The sequence below is a fragment of the Sebastes fasciatus genome, chromosome 19 (assembly GCF_043250625.1).
Source record: "Sebastes fasciatus isolate fSebFas1 chromosome 19, fSebFas1.pri, whole genome shotgun sequence".
In the NCBI taxonomy this organism is placed as follows: domain Eukaryota; kingdom Metazoa; phylum Chordata; class Actinopteri; order Perciformes; family Sebastidae; genus Sebastes; species Sebastes fasciatus.
Window position 1 is genome coordinate 17375986 of NC_133813.1, and position 16820 is coordinate 17392805.

At 41.9% G+C, this 16820-nt stretch overlaps 1 protein-coding gene across 1 annotated transcript; it reads left to right on the plus strand.

Annotated features, from left to right (window-relative positions):
- The first annotated feature begins 4918 nt into the window (after nt 1-4918).
- LOC141757417 (uncharacterized) lies at nt 4919-10546 on the plus strand. The gene is made up of 3 exons (XM_074617892.1): nt 4919-6186; nt 7564-7688; nt 7789-10546. The coding sequence occupies exons 1-3, from the start codon at nt 5113-5115 to the stop codon at nt 9611-9613; spliced, it is 3024 nt and encodes a 1007-aa protein (XP_074473993.1). The 5' UTR covers nt 4919-5112; the 3' UTR covers nt 9614-10546.
- The last annotated feature ends 6274 nt before the right edge of the window (nt 10547-16820 follow it).

The window sequence follows — 16820 nt, forward strand, 5'->3', positions numbered from 1 at the left end:
ATCGCCAAACATCAGTGCCCGACCTTACTAATGCTCTTGTGGTTGAACAGGAGCAAATCCTTGCAGCCAGTTGAGATGTTCAACAATCAAATGTGGGTGTAGAGTTCATGTGTCCACATACTTATGTAAGTTAAGTGTATAATAAATAATGTAAAGCAAAAACAGGTTTTCATCGGACTAACTCAACACTTCTCGGACTTCCTGAAAATGCTAACTTTTGTTAATATTCATCAATATACTACTGCTGCACAAAAAACAACAGGTTAAAATTTCAACTAAAATTGCTTGTGCATAGCAATCACAATTTTAACACAACCCACAACATGGACTCATCTCCGGGCCTCACACAGTAGTGGGCTGAGCATCATCAAACGTAAATCTCAATTAAGGGCCCCACAATTGCTTCTCACTCTATCTCAAAGGCGTTCTTCCTCTCCACTGACTCATGACATTCTCCGTTCCTCCTCATGAATATATTAAAAGGACAACTGGCAGCCACGTTAGTTGTGCGACACATCACAGCAGCGGTGGAGGAAGTATTCAGATCCTTTACTTGGGTCGGTAATCTTGAGAAACTAGAAAGAGTAGGCTGGATTTTTAAAATGATCCAACCCAAAAACCCAGCCCAGTGTTGCCAACTCTTTTCCAATGAAAGTAGCTAGCAGCTCCAAAAGTCTCTAAATCTATCGAGAAAGTCGCCAAGTTGGAAACACTGACAGTCCGTTCAGGCCTCCCTCCAAAGCCAATGCCCCAAAATTATCATTATGAACATAAATTAACGTAAACAATGAACATGGTTATTGTTAGTACTCACAGCTGTCAAGCTAGCAGCTTGTGAAAGACTCCGGTGAGGCCGCAATGAGTGCACGGACAGAGTGCGCTCAGGTAGACAAGGCAGGTAGCCCGTCCAATCATTACATTCGGGCAGAATACCACAATACTTCCCAAGCAAAAGTACAGCATTGAAGACTTTACTTGAGCAAATGCATATGACAAAATGTGACTACACTAAGTAACATCACTGTGTGAGAAACATTACTAAATCAGTTTTCTGACTTCATGAGTCGTCTCTACTTGTGCTACAGGTACACAATGTTGGAGCATTTACCATTATCCCATAGTGGTCACACAGTGGTAGCTGGTTGGCAAACGTTACAAAGTCTCACTTTAAATGGAAGGAAATGCTAGGTCCATAGCTACCATTGAGAAAATGGAGGTCATGACTTACATAATTTATTTTGGGGAATTTGGGATTTTGAACAACCTGGAGACATCACGCATGATGGGTATTTATTTGGCTGATTGACTCATTATATTTTAATTTGACTACTTTCAAGCCAGCTAAATAATTGAATGAGAATGTCCATATTTCCCCACCATAATTGTATTGGAAAATTAAAATAATCCAAAAGAATTTAGAAACTTTTTGTGGGGACCCATGACCTCAGTATGTCTGAAATCCTGGCTACGGCCCTGATCCGCTGACTGTTAATTACCAAAGGATGCTGATGGAATATGTGCCTCATCTGTCATATGCTTTATTATTATCCTTCTATTAACAAATATTGCAACGTTGCTACTTATTTGTGCCACTCAACAGTATATCAGCTGAACAAAAAGGTCAAGCTGTCCTTGTATTCTCTGTATCAGCATATATAACAACATATCTCTGCACTATGTCACCTACAGATTCCAGTGCCTTGACCTCATTGAATGGGAGTGCATTCTCTGTGGACTGTTTCCTGCAGGTTAGAAGAAGCTGGGACAGACTGGGGCTGACTGGGGCTGACTGGGGATGGGCTCGTCTGCTTTTGCCGGAGCCTGCCTTCTGCTGCAGTGCCATTTGAAAACACTCCAACCCTTCTGCAGTGCGCTGGAGCCCAGAACTGATGTTGAATGACTCCCCTGTTTTCAGCCCAACCCCACACATCCCTCACGCCGCCGTGTACATCACACCACCGCCCTTCCTCGTATGGCATCCAAAAGCACCTTGAGGTCCTGAGTGAGCTGCCGGACAATAAAAATATATGAGTCTAAAAACCCTGCGGCCAGCAGGCGGGCCCGTATAGAGAGAAACTCACGGAGCAGCAGTCAAGGACACTGTAAACGTCAGCATGCCAGGAGACTGTGGGTGCGGCTGCTGGAGTATGAGCATTTATAAAACATATCAGTGCAGACACACATGAGGAGAAAGTCATTGTGACCGTCTCTCTGTCTAGCTCTCTTTCTCTTTCTCTCTCTTTCTCTCTCTCTCACTGCCTTTCTGTCTCCGGAGCAATCTTAAATGGGCCATGCTTGATGCATTAGCTCTGCTTGAGCTCGCAGTGGAAAGCCAATGAGGGGGGGACAAGAAAATGTAGACAGGTGATGGATGGCAAATGTCTAATTCAGTGCCGGAAAGCAGAATAGAGATCTCTACTCATACGCTACACCCAAGCAGGCTTTTAAAGGTGATGCCTCGATTTGTCACTTAACTAGTATGCATAATCAGTAGAAGTGCACCATATGTACAAGTTTGCGTCTTGATTGGTCACTGTTTGAACTCACAGTGCGGGTGCACTTGTGTTGGAGTGATCATTTTTGACAGACTTAAACACATTACAGTAATGGGTCCTCGAAAAAGCACTAATGCAGCTGTTTTTGCTGCATCTCCCTCTGACAATTGGCAATCGTTTCCGCATTGACCGGACTGACCCAAGATTAGAGGGAAGTTCCAAGATTGATGGGGAGATCGATAGCCTGTCGGTGAGGCTGAGCCACCAGACGGGCCGCACTGACGCTTCACCGTTCAGGAGGTTTAATGTCTCAACCAATGGATGGGAAAAGCCATAAATCCCACGTGACTTTGCACCTACAATAGTGAAGATCCTACCGATAGCTGGAGGGGAAAGCATGCGCACGTGCATCTGTGTGGAGTACACGTTAACACTATACTGTAAAGCTATGCAGGGATGTGCAATAAGTAATTGTGCTCCCCCACACAAGAGATTAGAAAATGTCCCGGTGTTACAAAGCTCTGCTGGTAAAAACATCCACATGTTGACTGTACAAATTACTCTGACTGGCTGTCGAATGAATATTTAACCTTTTATGTTTCATTTATGTTGTATAAAATGAATAAATGACTAAAAATGAATTAGTCAATTCATGAATCAGTGAATGGAGTTATATTAAATAAAATTAGATTAAATTTTTAAGTTTTAAAATGATCTATACACGACCGGTAAGAAATACTAATAACCTTCTCCCCTTTCTCTTTTGTCACTTTAAATGTTAAAGCGAGAAAATACATTAATACATATTTCTACTCTTCATGAGCTAACTCTCGCCACCACAATCACCACACACTCATAGTGAAGACCTAAAGTGGTGGCCTAAAGGTTAGAGAAGAGAGCTTGGTCGCAGGTCCAATCCCAAAGTGAAAAAGCAGTGCTTGCTCCTCCCTAAATTATCACCACTGAGGTGCCCTTGAGCAAGGTCCTTAACCTACTCAGTGGCCAGCAGATCAGACTGGGGTTGTACTGGGCAGCTTCCATTTGTGAATGTGTAACTGTGTGAATGTGATCAGGGCGTTCCTGAAAAAAAAAAATAGAGCATTGCTCTCAGTGAACGTTAAAAAAAAAAAATGACTGGGGACACTTATAAGATGAGCTGAGGATCACTTGGTGTAACCTCCTTGTTGTCAGAAGTTCAAGTTGACAAAGGAAGCATGGCAAAGTATTCACAGTCCTCAGGCTTTTGTGTCAGTAATATTCAGCAGACAGAGAATTCATGCATGACATGACAGCACAAAAAAACTGCTGTCATGTCATCACAGAAAGTTTTTCAGCCCAGGAAACAACTGACTGATGTTTTGCTGGTCGCTGTCCGTGGTGCTGAAAAGACAGGACCAAATTCAGCTAGGGTTGTTTCATAATCCAATCCAATCCAAATTTATTTATAAAGCACATTTAAAAAAAACACAAGGTGACCAAAGTGCTGTACAATTATACATAAAAAAACATAAAAACAACACAATAAAACACTAAGACTAACTTAAAACCAACAGGACATTAAAATAATAAGAGCGTTAAGACCGATAGGAAAGGAAAAAGGGATTAAAATAGTCAACTCTCATGCCGAGCCAAAAGCCAAGGAATAAAAGTGCGTTTTGAGGTTTGATTTAAAAACAGGCAGTGTGGGGGACAGTCATGAGATCAGTCGTGTCAAATTCATATCTTTGATTGGTTGAATCATAATGGTGAATTTCAGGATTCTGACTTGAAGATATTGCACGAAGTTTTTTTAATTTAAAGTATAGGTTATTTTTTCCAAAATAATCTTAAATATACTATCCATCTATCCATCTATCCATCTATCTATCTATCTATCCATCCATCCATCCATCCATCCATCTATCCATCTAACTATCTATCTACACTGGAACAACAAACCTATAGAATCTACTCAATATATGTGAGGTAACAATTTGCACTCAGTTTGGTTGGGTAGATTTCAGGCTATGTTTTGAGTAAAGAGTACCTTAATTTAACAGCTATGCCACATTAGAAGAAATTAGGTAAAGTCTAAAGTCTACCCAACATTTATCAGTAAATTACACAACTAATTACTTTTTTAAAAAAAAAATTTGTATGTTGAAGGTGTTACTGTTAATAAACAGGTAACAGAGATATAATTTACCCATTATTATATATTTTCCTTGCTGACTAATATAAATGAGAACATTTTAAACCATTTGCATGAGTTATATCTGCTGCCCTCCAAAATCCTTTTTTTACAGTCTATCTATCTATCTATCTATCTATTCAAATGGGACTAACTCGCATGGCAGCCTGCCAGACCACGTGGTTCAGACTCCCCTTCCATCAATGGACAGCACAAAACTGCTTGGACGCCTCAGATATAAAAGGAGCGGGCAGAGAAGCATTCAGTCGCTGTGTTAGCCATACACTCCCTCACCTATACACACATACACACACCACATAACACACACCCAACACACACCCACACAAACACACTCTTCCCTATACACGCCTTCACTTCACCTTCCTGCAACCGGTTCACCCCCTCTTCATTACGCACATCCTCCCCGGTATACAGTCTGACCGGAGGATGAGTTACCCGGTGGACGCGGTAGGGAGTCCCTTCAGGAGAATGATGGATACTAGGACGACCGGCTACGGCTACAGCCGCTCCAGTGGTGGTGGTGGCACCCCATCCAGCGGCTTTCGCTCCCAATCCTGGTCCAGAGCAAGCCCCGGATCCAACACCATGACCTCCTCCTCCTACAAGAGGAGCGCGAACATGCCGGTGACCAGAGCCTACAGCTCCGCAGACAGCGTTGATTATAACAGTCAGACCACCTCTGGCATGCTGATGAACGGAGACTACAAGCGCTCAAACGAGAAGGAGCAGCTGCAGGGTCTCAACGACCGCTTCGTGGTTTACATCGACAAGGTGCACTACCTGGAGACGCAGAACAAGCAGATCGAGGACGAGATCCAGGCGCTGCGGCAGAAGCAGGTGTCTCGCTCCCAGCTGGGCGACCTCTACGACCAGGAGCTGCAAGAGCTGCGATCCATGCTGGAGCAGATCCACCACGACAAGACGCAGATCCAGCTGGACACCGATCACGTCGACGAGGACATCCAGAGGCTCAGAGATCGCTTCGATGAAGAAGCGCGCATCCGAGAGGAGACTGAAGCGATCATCCGCATCTTGAAGAAAGACACGAGCGACTCCGAGTTGGCGAAGTCCGAGCTGGATAAGAAAGTTCAATCGCTGCAGGACGAGATCGCGTTCATCCGCAACAACCACGAGGAGGAGGTGAGCGAGCTCATCGCGCAGATCCAGCAGGAATCGCAGGTGACCGTGGAGAGGAGAGACCTGCAGAAGACGGACATCACCGGGGCGCTGCGGGAGATCCGCTGCGAGCTGGAGGGCCACTCCAACCAGAACCTGCAGCAGGTGGAGAACTGGTTCATGTGCCGCTTCTCCAAGCTCACCGAGACCGCGGAGCAGAACAAGGACGCGATCAAGTCCGCCCGAGATGAGATCTCAGACTACCGGCGCCAGCTGCAGTCCAAGACGGTGGAGCTGGAGTCCATCCGCGGGACAAGAGACTCGCTGGAGAGACAGCTGAACGACATCGAGGACAGACACAACAGCGATCTGTCCAGCCTGCAGGTATATATGGATGGAGACATGGAGCTCCAAGGCGCACAGAGCCGTGCGTAAAAAGCGATGGAGACATAGACTTTTAAATATTATATAATATATAATAATTAAAAGTCTATGTTTCCATTTTTTTATGTTACTTATTTATATGCTTTAATGTTTTTTTGTGTTTTTAAAATGGTATAATCAGGGTTTGAGTTGTTATTATGATGAAGGATAGATTAAGTTGTTGTACTTAATATTTCTATTATTAAGAGCTGGAAACATAGCATTTTTAATATTCTAGTCAAGTCAAATTTATTTCTATTGCACATTTAAAACAACATGAGCTGACCAAAAGTGCTTTGCAGACATAGTGCAGAATAAAAACAAGGTCAACAGAGCAGACAACAAAATGTCACACATCCGCAGACAGAGACCAAGATTAAAAACCATGAGTAAAAGACTGTTATAATGAGCATTTATAAAAAAGGCCAATTAGTAATCACAATTCAAGTACATTCAAAAGCAAAAGAAAAGAGGTGGGTCTTGAGCTGTGCTTTGAAAGACTCTGGAAACATAGACTTTTTAATATTCTATAATATGTAACTTATTTCATGTTTTAATGTTTTTTTGTGTGTTTGAAATTGAATAATCAGGGTTTGAGTTGTTATTTATGATGATGGATAGATTAAGTTAATGTACTTAATAGTTCATATTTTCTATATTTTAGTGACGAAGTTTTGCAGAAAAAAAGCCAACTTGCTTAATAACAGTCACAACGGATCATATTTTCTTCTTTTATATCATGGTTAAAGGACCTGTGTTGAAACATTTTTCTGCTGCGTAATGATTGCCATAGAGCGCGTCACTGCGCTTCCAAGTTCCTTTACAAATCACTCTCCAAGTGTCAGCAAATGGTTAAAGGGAGACACTGCAGCAGACTCCCCCTCCTCCCTCCCTCCCTCCATCCGTAGTGCTGAGTCAGAGGCAATGGGTCGATGCCTTCATTGGCTGTGTGCCTTACATCATACCACTGAGATTTTGGGGGTGGGGGTGTATTGACACAGTGTGGAGGCTGTCCTTGAAAGAAAAAAGAGGCATTCAACTTCTCTAGAATACTGTATTGCGTCAGATTATTATTCAAGACTTTGGTGCACAGAGTCTGTGGAGTTCATACGAATGTGCACGAAGAATAAAAGAGGGCTGAATTAATAGGAAATGAGTTTAAATTGAAGGTCAATTCGAAAAAAAAAGAAGCTTTTGTTAAATTGTTACCATGGGTCTTGGTAATTCGTGAACGATGACATTCAAAGCTACATAAATTAATCTGCTAACAAATATGTGTATGTATTTTTGTTGTACTTAATCAACCTTGTGTCGTGTCTGCTCTTGTTTTTCCTGCAGGAGACGATTCACCAGCTGGATAATGAGCTCAAGAGCACCAAATGGGAGATGGCTCGTCACCTGCGCGAGTACCAGGACCTGCTCAATGTCAAGATGGCCTTGGATATCGAGATTGCTGCATACAGGTATATACTGACATTTGAAAAGTAGTAGAATTAACATTTACCATGTACCTTTCTCTGTGGCCAAAAAGTGATTATTAAAATCTATTTGTTTTGTTTCCAGGAAACTCCTAGAGGGCGAGGAGACCCACTTCAGCACCTATCCTTATCGCCAGGCGGTCACCCCCACCAAAATCTCAAAGTCTAAATCAGACGCTCCCAAGCTCAAGGTGCACCACAAGTTCGTGGAAGAGATCATTGAGGAGACGAGGGTGGAGGACGAAGAAAAGTCTGACATCGACGAGGACCTGGCGGAGATAGCGCAAGAGCTGTCCGCCACGCTCGCGAGCGGAGGAGATGAGGGAGAGGAAGAGGAGGGAGAGGGAGAGGGAGAGGAAGCAGAAGGTGAGGGGGAAGAGGGAGAGGGCGGCGAGGAGGAGGAAGTTGTAGCCGCCACTGAGGCCAAAGTCAGCGCCAGTGCGCCCGCTAAGGAGGAAGAAGAGGAGGACGAGGATGGAAAAGGTGGCGATGAGGAAGAAGAGGGGGAGGGAGAAGGCGGTGAAGAAGGAGAAAAGGAAGAAGAGGGCGAAGGCGAGGGAGGGGATGAGGGAGAAAAGGGTGATGATGCAGAGGGAGGCGATGAAGGAGAGGAGGGAGGAGAGGGAGAAGAGGAAGTTGAGGAGACGGTGTTGTGCTCCAAAGCTCCGGAGTCTAAAGCCTCTCCTGACAAAGAGAAGGCCGGAGACAAAGAGGGCAGCGGAGGAGAAGAGGAAGCTGCCGCCGAAGAGGAGGCCGGCGATCAGGACGAAGATGCCGGCAGCGACAAAGCATCCAAAAGTGGAGAAGAGAAAGAGGAGAAAGAGGATGCGGATAAAGGCATAAAGGAAGATAGCGAAAAAGACGAGAAGAAGGTGAAAGACGAGAAGGCGGACGACAAATCGGAAGAAGTTGTAGCCAAGACGGAAGCTCCGAAAACAGAAGCCGCAAAGCCGGAGGCCAAGAAGGAAGAGGCTGCCAAAACCGAGGCATCAAAACCTGATTCTCCAAAGTCTGAATCCCCAAAGCTTGGATCCCCCAAGTCTGAATCCCCAAAGGTTGGATCCCCCAAGTCTGAATCCCCAAAGCTTGGATCCCCCAAGTCTGAATCCCCAAAGCTTGGATCCCCCAAGTCTGAATCCCCAAAGGTTGGATCCCCCAAGTCTGAATCCCCAAAGCTTGGATCCCCCAAGTCTGAATCCCCAAAGGTTGGATCCCCCAAGTCTGAATCCCCAAAGGTTGGATCCCCCAAGTCTGAATCCCCTAAACCTGGATCCCCCAAGTCTGAATCACCTAAAGCTGGATCCCCCAAGTCTGAATCACCTAAACCTGGATCCCCCAAGTCTGAATCACCTAAACCTTTATCCCCCAAGTCTGAATCACCTAGACCCGAGATTCCTAAATCCTTATCCCCCAAGCCTGTATCTCCAAAGTCTGTATCCCCAAAACCCAGCTCCCCAAAAGCCGAGTCCCCCAAGTCAGAATCCCCAAAGAAAGACATCGCCAAGCCTGAAGTCCCTAAAGCTGCTGAGGAGAAATCAGAGAAAAAGAGCGACTCGACAGACGACAAGAACCTAGAAAAGAAGGATGTTGCCATGAATGGCGACGTAGACAAGAGCAGCCCGGAAGAGAAAGAGAAGAAGGACGAGGGGAAAGAGGATGATGACGTGCTCGCCAACGGCGTGGACGAGAGCCCCGTGAAGGAAGACGGCAGCCAGAAGGTGACGATCACCAAAACCGTGGAGACGATCACCACCGGAGAGGACGGATCCAAGCACGTCACCAAGTCCATCACCGTGACCGAGACGGTGAATGACGAGGTGGAAGAGGTGGTTCAGGAGAAGCTGGTCACCAGCAAGAAGACGGAGAAGCACTCCACCCAGTCCATCAAGCAGGTGACAGAGGCCGAATAAAGCAGACGCCAGGCGGCTGATCCGGCGGCGGCGGTCCAGATGAGAGGACGCGGAGATAAGCAATCAACCCAGAACTAACATAACAAAGAAAATCATACAGCTAGAGCGATGTAATAAAGATAACCACTCTCAAACATACAAAACAAAATCATAGAGAGAAGCCAAAACTTAAAAATGCTACAAATTTCAAAAATGCATGTTGAGTGACAGCTTTAAAACAGGGCTTTGCTGCAGATGCGGTCAGGAGCGAGCGACTGAGACATTTTAATCCTCTTTTCCTTTCTTTCTGCAGTTCACGGGAGGGAGGGAGGGGGGGGGGGGTCTCTGCATGCTAGCTCAGGAGAGGGGAGGACTTTCCTCTCATCTGTATGTATGGTAGAAATACACTGTAAAAAGAGTAAATATGTAAAAGGAATATATGTAAAGCGGGTGGGAGAGTGAGAGAAATATTATTGAATTTGAGAGGTTTTTTGAGTATAAGTAAAATGGGGGGCGGATGGTGCTGGTTGTGGTCCTCTACACACTCAGTCCTCCACTGAAGACGCCTTATTTGACATGTTAAGATACCAACTGAGCCAAAAAGACAGCAAATACAACGACGTACAGAGAAGAAAGACACGGGCAGCGCTATGATAAACACATGACCATATACATCCAGTAACTGAAGCAGTTAAAGCTTAACGAAACCTGAAGAAACTCCTAGCCTTAAACATGCTTTTTATCAGTGTCTGTTATGTTTACTGAGTGCAACTGAAAAAATCAAATAACTGTAAATGCGCAGATATCATGCATTCTTGTATGCATATAGGATGGACTTGAATTTAAATACAGAATTAAATGAGGTGCTACTGTTTGCAATCCCATGACTTTACTCATCATGATCGATTTCCCAGCAGCATTTGCTCAATAAATGTCATAATGAAGTAAAAAAAACAAAGATTGTGTCTCGTCATTTCATATTAATGTCTCAGGATATGTTTTGCAATTGTATATATATACTGATATCAAACATTACATTATAGTAGTTAGATTAATACATATTTAGCTATGAAATTAATGGCTTTAAGTTTAAAACGTTATTACATCAAGGTTCATTTATTGTTATTCTACAACACAGGGTTGCACACTGAAATGCAAGTTGTAGTCTGTTTATGCAACACAAGAAAAAAAAACTAAAGTGGACCGGTTGTTACTCCGGTGGAGATTGTCTTTTAATATACTTTGGGCTCTGCGCGGGCACCTCACCTCACCGATATCACTGATGCTCTGTAGATGGGCACCAATGATGTTCTTGATTACCCGCCGCAGAACCATACAATTATGTAATGTTTCCAGTCAGGGTGCTTTCTATTGCTTCTCTGTAAAAATATATATATATATATATAAAAAGAGGAGCAATAGAAATATAATATAACCCCGCATGATTTAATGTGGTCAACTAATTTAACTAATACTGATTCAAATGGTTTTAACTACAACATATTACTGATACCAATCTGTGGAGATGGCTTTAATGAATATTAAAAAGGTAATACATTTTTCAAAAAAAAACCAAATAAATAAAAATACAAAAGACATGTAGCTGTTTTCTCTGGCCCTTCCTCCAGATGTATACCTTTTTGATTTCACAAATAACCAGATGAAGTTCTAGCAGTCACATAAATGTATGCTGTGTTGAGATTTATGATTGATATTCAGACCAAGATAATTTCATAAAAATCAGCTCTTAAATATTGACTAACTTGCCAATAATGTTAATGGAGTTATCAACCAAGGATGTAACTTATTTATGGTAATCTAATATAAAAAGTTATTTAAATTAATGCCATTAATCAATTTCATTACAGTTGAGTGGATACTTAATTTTGGAGTGTGATAAGGTTTGACTGACCGTGCTGAAAGGATGGGCAATAATTATTTCTCAGTTTACGGGTTAATGTATTGCTGAAAGATACAGACGTAGGCAAAATCATTGGTACCCTTCCGTTAAAGAAAGAAAAACCAACAATGGTCACTGAAATAACTTGAAACTGACAAAAGTAATAATAAATAAAAATTCACTGAAAATTAACTAATGAAAATCAGATATTGTTTTTGAATTATGGTTCAGCAGAATCATTTAAAAAAACAAACTAATGAAACTGGCCTAGACAAAAATAATGGTACCCTTAACTTAATATTTTGTTGCACAACCTTTTGAGGCAATCACTGCAATCAAGTGATTTCTGTAACTCTCAATGAGACTTCTGCACCTGTCGACAGGTATGTTAGCCCACTCCTCGTGAGCAAACTGCTCCAGCTGTCTCAGGTTTGAAGGGTGCCTTCTCCAGACTGTATGTTTCAGCTCCTTCCACAGATGTTCAATAGGATTTAGATCCGGGCTCATAGAAGGCCACTTCAGAATAGTCCAATGTTTTGTTCTTAGCCATTCTTGGGTGTTTTTAGCTGTGTGTTTGGGGTCATTATCCTGTTTGAGGACCCATGACCTGCAACTGAGACCAAGCTTTCTGACACTGGGCAGCACATTTCGCTCCAGAATGCCTTGATAGTCTTGAGATTTCATTGCACCCTGCACAGATTCAAGACACCCTGTGCCAGATGCAGCAAAGCAGCCCCATAACATAACCGAGCCTCCTCCATGTTTCACATTAGGTACAGTGTTCTTTTCTTTGGATGCTTCATTTTTGCGTCTGTGAACATAGAGCTGATGTGACTTGCCAAAAAGCTCCAGTTTTGTCTCATCTGTCCAAAGGACATTCTCCCAGAAGCTTTGTGGCTTGTCAATATGCATTTTGGCAAATTCCAGTCTCGCTTTTTTATGATTTGGTGTCCTCCTGGGTCGTCTTCCATTAAGTCCACTTTGGCTCAAACAGTGACGGATGGTGCGATCTGACACTGATATACCTTGACCTTGGAGTTCACCTCTAATCTCTTTGGAAGTTGTTCTGGGCTCTTTGGTTACCATTCGTATTATCTGTCTCTTCAATATGTCATCAATTTTCCTCTTGCGGCCACGTCCAGGGAGGTTGGCTACAGTCCCATGGACCTTAAACTTCTGAATAATATGTGCAGCTGTAGTCACAGGAACATCAAGCTGCTTGGAGATGGTCTTATAGCCTTTACCTTTAACATGAAGGTCTATAATGTTCTTTCTGATCTCCTGAGACAACTCTCTCCTTAGCTTTCTGTGGTCCATGTTCAGTGTGGTACACACCATGATACCAAACAGCACAGTGACTACTTTTCACCCTTTAAATAGGCAGACTGACTGATTACAAGTTTGAAGATACCTGTGATGCTAATTACAGGACACACCTTAGTTTAATATGTCCCTATGGTCACATTATTTTACATCTTTTCTAGGGGTACCATAATTTTTTGTCCAGGTCAGTTTCATTAGTTTGTTTTTTAAAATGATTCTGTTGAACCACAATTCAAAAACAATGTCTGATTTTCATTAGTTCATTTTCAGTAAATTTTTATTTATTATTACATTTGTCAGTTTCAAGTTATTTCAGTGACCATTGTGGGTTTTTCTCTCTTTAACAGAAGGGTACCAACAACTTTGCCTACGTCTGTATGTCTTCAGCTTTAAATTGGATTAAATTGGACAGATGTGCTAGTGAACTAGTTTGGCGAGAGGTGTTAAATATGTGGTTTTGTTTTATTTTTTGTCAACAGCAAAATAGTATATGGCCCGATGTTATCGCTGAAAAAGGCTGTAGTGTAAAGAAATCACACTGCATCAGTGTCTAAAGATTTATATAATCAGGGCTGTATGCACCATACCTGATGCAGAGAGCTTGGTGCTGCAGACCGTCTAACACTCAATGTCTACCCAAGGGAGAAAAATAACAGAGCAGCTGCTGGGAGCTGCCAGGTGTCAGAGGATAATGTGCATCAGTGGGTGTTTGTGTGGATGATCTCCTATCACATTACAGAAGATTATAGATGTACTTGTGAAACAGAATGTAAACTGTCACTACTAGTCTTTTTTGTAAAAGTAGTAATTTCATGCAATTGCAAAAACAAGGTTATGGGTTATCTTGTATCAACATATAATTATAGTCTCAATGGGTGCCATTTTTTTATATTCCACATGTAGGTGGAATAATAAAACAGAACACACTTTCACATCGGAGTAATCATCATTATCACCATCATCATGTCTCTTAGTTTGTCAATAAAAGCATGCAATTACCGTAACAAATGGCATAGTTGTAGCTACAGTGTATGCGTCCATTCATCTGGTAATGTGTCTCAGTTTAGACACAATACAACTGTGACTATATGTAGCTTTTGAAAGAAAACAACATTATTTCTCTTATAAATGAAAAGTTAAAACGCACATCTGCTCTATTCAGTAATACTCTATGGAGTTGTTCGACTATTAGTACTAGCCTTATAGGTGTACTCGGTCTAGTATGACCAGTATCTTATGGTGGCTAATGTTAGCAAAGTCTAGATAAAGTTTGAGTCATTTCATTGACTTCACGACTCTTCTCCAAACTGTATGTTTTAGCATTTATTACCATCGTCCTGTAATTGCCACTTGTGGCCACAGTGGCCGCTGTTCGGGCTCAGATTTAGCTCACTGTTTTGAGCAATGCTCGTTCATGTCTATGTAGAGCGAGCAAGCGTGAGCCCGACGCTGACTTTCGTTGACTTAACGGACACAGGTGTAGCTTTTAACAAGCATTTCTGATTCTTACAAACAGCCCCTTTAAATATGTTTATATGTGTAAAAACCTACATACAGTCCCTTTAACTATTCCATGGATTGTTTCCAGAACACCTGGGTATGAGAGCATGAAACAAAGAGATGCTCTGTGGTTTATACAATATCACCTTTACAGAAAACACATTCATTGCTCTCAAAGCCAAATCTTAATCTAAAAAAAAAAAAAATCACTGGAAGGGTAAAATCCTTTAATTATTTTGTGGTGAATTTCTTTTGTTTTGGGTGGGACAGGGTATTTGAAGAACTTTGTTCTCAGTTTAGAGATTGTTGGTTGGTGCTCAGGTTACTAGTAGAGTTTTAAAGCCACTATGTAACGTTTGCTGAACAGCGGCCACTGGAAATGGGTCACAAGCAGGAACAACAAACTCCTAAAGGAGGACAGATAACAATGCACACAGTGCACACAGTGCACCTTCATAGACTAAGCTACTTTTTTTTAATTCTGCACACCACGAACCGCGCTACTCTGCACATTTATAGACTGTTTTTTTTACTGTATTATACCAATAATTAACAGCTTTATTCAGCACCTAAGTCCATTTTTAAAAAATTCTCTACCTCAGTTCTCATCCCACATTATATTCCATATTTGACTTTTCTTAATCCCCCTAAACAGTCTCTACTGTATATCTCCTATATTTTATGATTCAGCACTATATACATTTTTTGCACTATATTCACTGTTTTAATAGTCCTGTATCACAGCTGTTACCCTGCACTATATTCAGTTTTAACAGATTTCTTTATCTCCTTGTATTTTTATATCTGGTATATTTTTTTGTACTTGATACTTTGCACTACTAACTTTTTTACTGCCTTTTTACTAACATGTTTTGCACTATGGAACTATGATGCTGGAAACTGCTGAATTTCCCTCAGGATCAATAAAGTTACTATCTATCTATCTATCTAAAGAGGTAGCCTATGTGTTTACTTCCTGTTTAAGTGATAAAAACACTAAGATGTTTTTCTTTTTGACATGCTAAAATGTAATGTAACAGAACCACAAGTAGATACCAGTTGCAGAGGCAGTTGTTAGCACTAACATTATAATATTAGCCACCATAGTTAATGCTGTTGCAGCACAGGGACAGCTATATTTTAAAAAACTATGGGAAATTAATATAGTAGTCTGGTGTGGTTGGCTTACCAACAGTCAGCAGTGGCAGCAGCAGATCATGACACGCATCACATGGAGGCTATTTAAGTAAAAAAATGGCACTTGTCGCAGTCATAACTCAGTCAAACCTGCACACAGACATGATACACACGATGTCCATTACGAATAAACGTCCACAAACACCTGTAGAACTCATAGACGCGTGTTCCTGCAGAACTTACCTGGAAATCCTCACGCTTTTAGGTTTTCTTCTTAAATTAACCCAGTGATAAGTTGTTCTGCATATCCCATGGATGCATTGCAAACAGGAACTTCTACTAGCTAATTCGTCATACTTTTAATGTTGTTTAATGTCAAATTTAAACAAATAGTGGCTTAAAATACAGGGCTAAAGTTGTAGCCCACAGCAAAGCTAACTCACTTAATATATACATTTGACTTCCTGTTTACATCCACCAGAGCATTATGGGAACTGTAATTATTCCAAGAGCATGATTGATTATAGCCCAAATAGCAGGAAGACAAAGAATAATAGTAGGAGTGACAAAATAAATTATATTAACTTTTTCTCACATTACACCAGGGATTCTCAACCTTTTGTAACTCGAGGCCCACTTCCGATTGTTAAAAAATGTCCACCTTCCCAAATAAATGACAAACTGGGCTATGACATAATGTGTTATGCCACTTTCAGGTGTAATGACCCACATAGATATTCATCTTACCCTCACCCATGACTGCCTGCCATTATGAATCCTTAAGTATTCAGGGTTATATTTCCTCACCACACTTTTACTGGTTTCAAAAATTGCTTGATTTTGTGTCACTGCATCTGTGACATATACAGTACGTCTGTAAAGGGGAGACTCGTGGGTACCCATGAAACCTAATTTCATTCACATATCTTGAGGTCAGAGGTCAAGGGACCACTTTGAAAATGGCCATGGCAGTTTTTCCTCACCAAAATGTAGCGTTTAGTTTGGAGCATTATTTAACCTCCTTCCCGACAAGCTAGTATGACATGGTTGGTACCGATGGATTCCTTGGGTTTTTATAGTTTCATATGATGCCAGTATCTTCACTCTAGCTTTAAAAGTGAGCCTGCTATAACCTCTGAAATACAGAATAGCAGTTCATCTAACCATTTGGCAGCACCTATGCGCCCCACCAGTGGGCCCCGGCCTAGTGGTTGAAAATAGCTGCATTACACTATTAATATTCTTTTTGTCAGAATGTCCCATTAAAATGGTTGGGGAGGGGTTGTTTTGGGGGGCCGCATTTGTCTTGATTTTGTCTGAGGGAGCCCCATAGTGTCAGACTTTAAAAAACCTTTGGGCTCCACAATA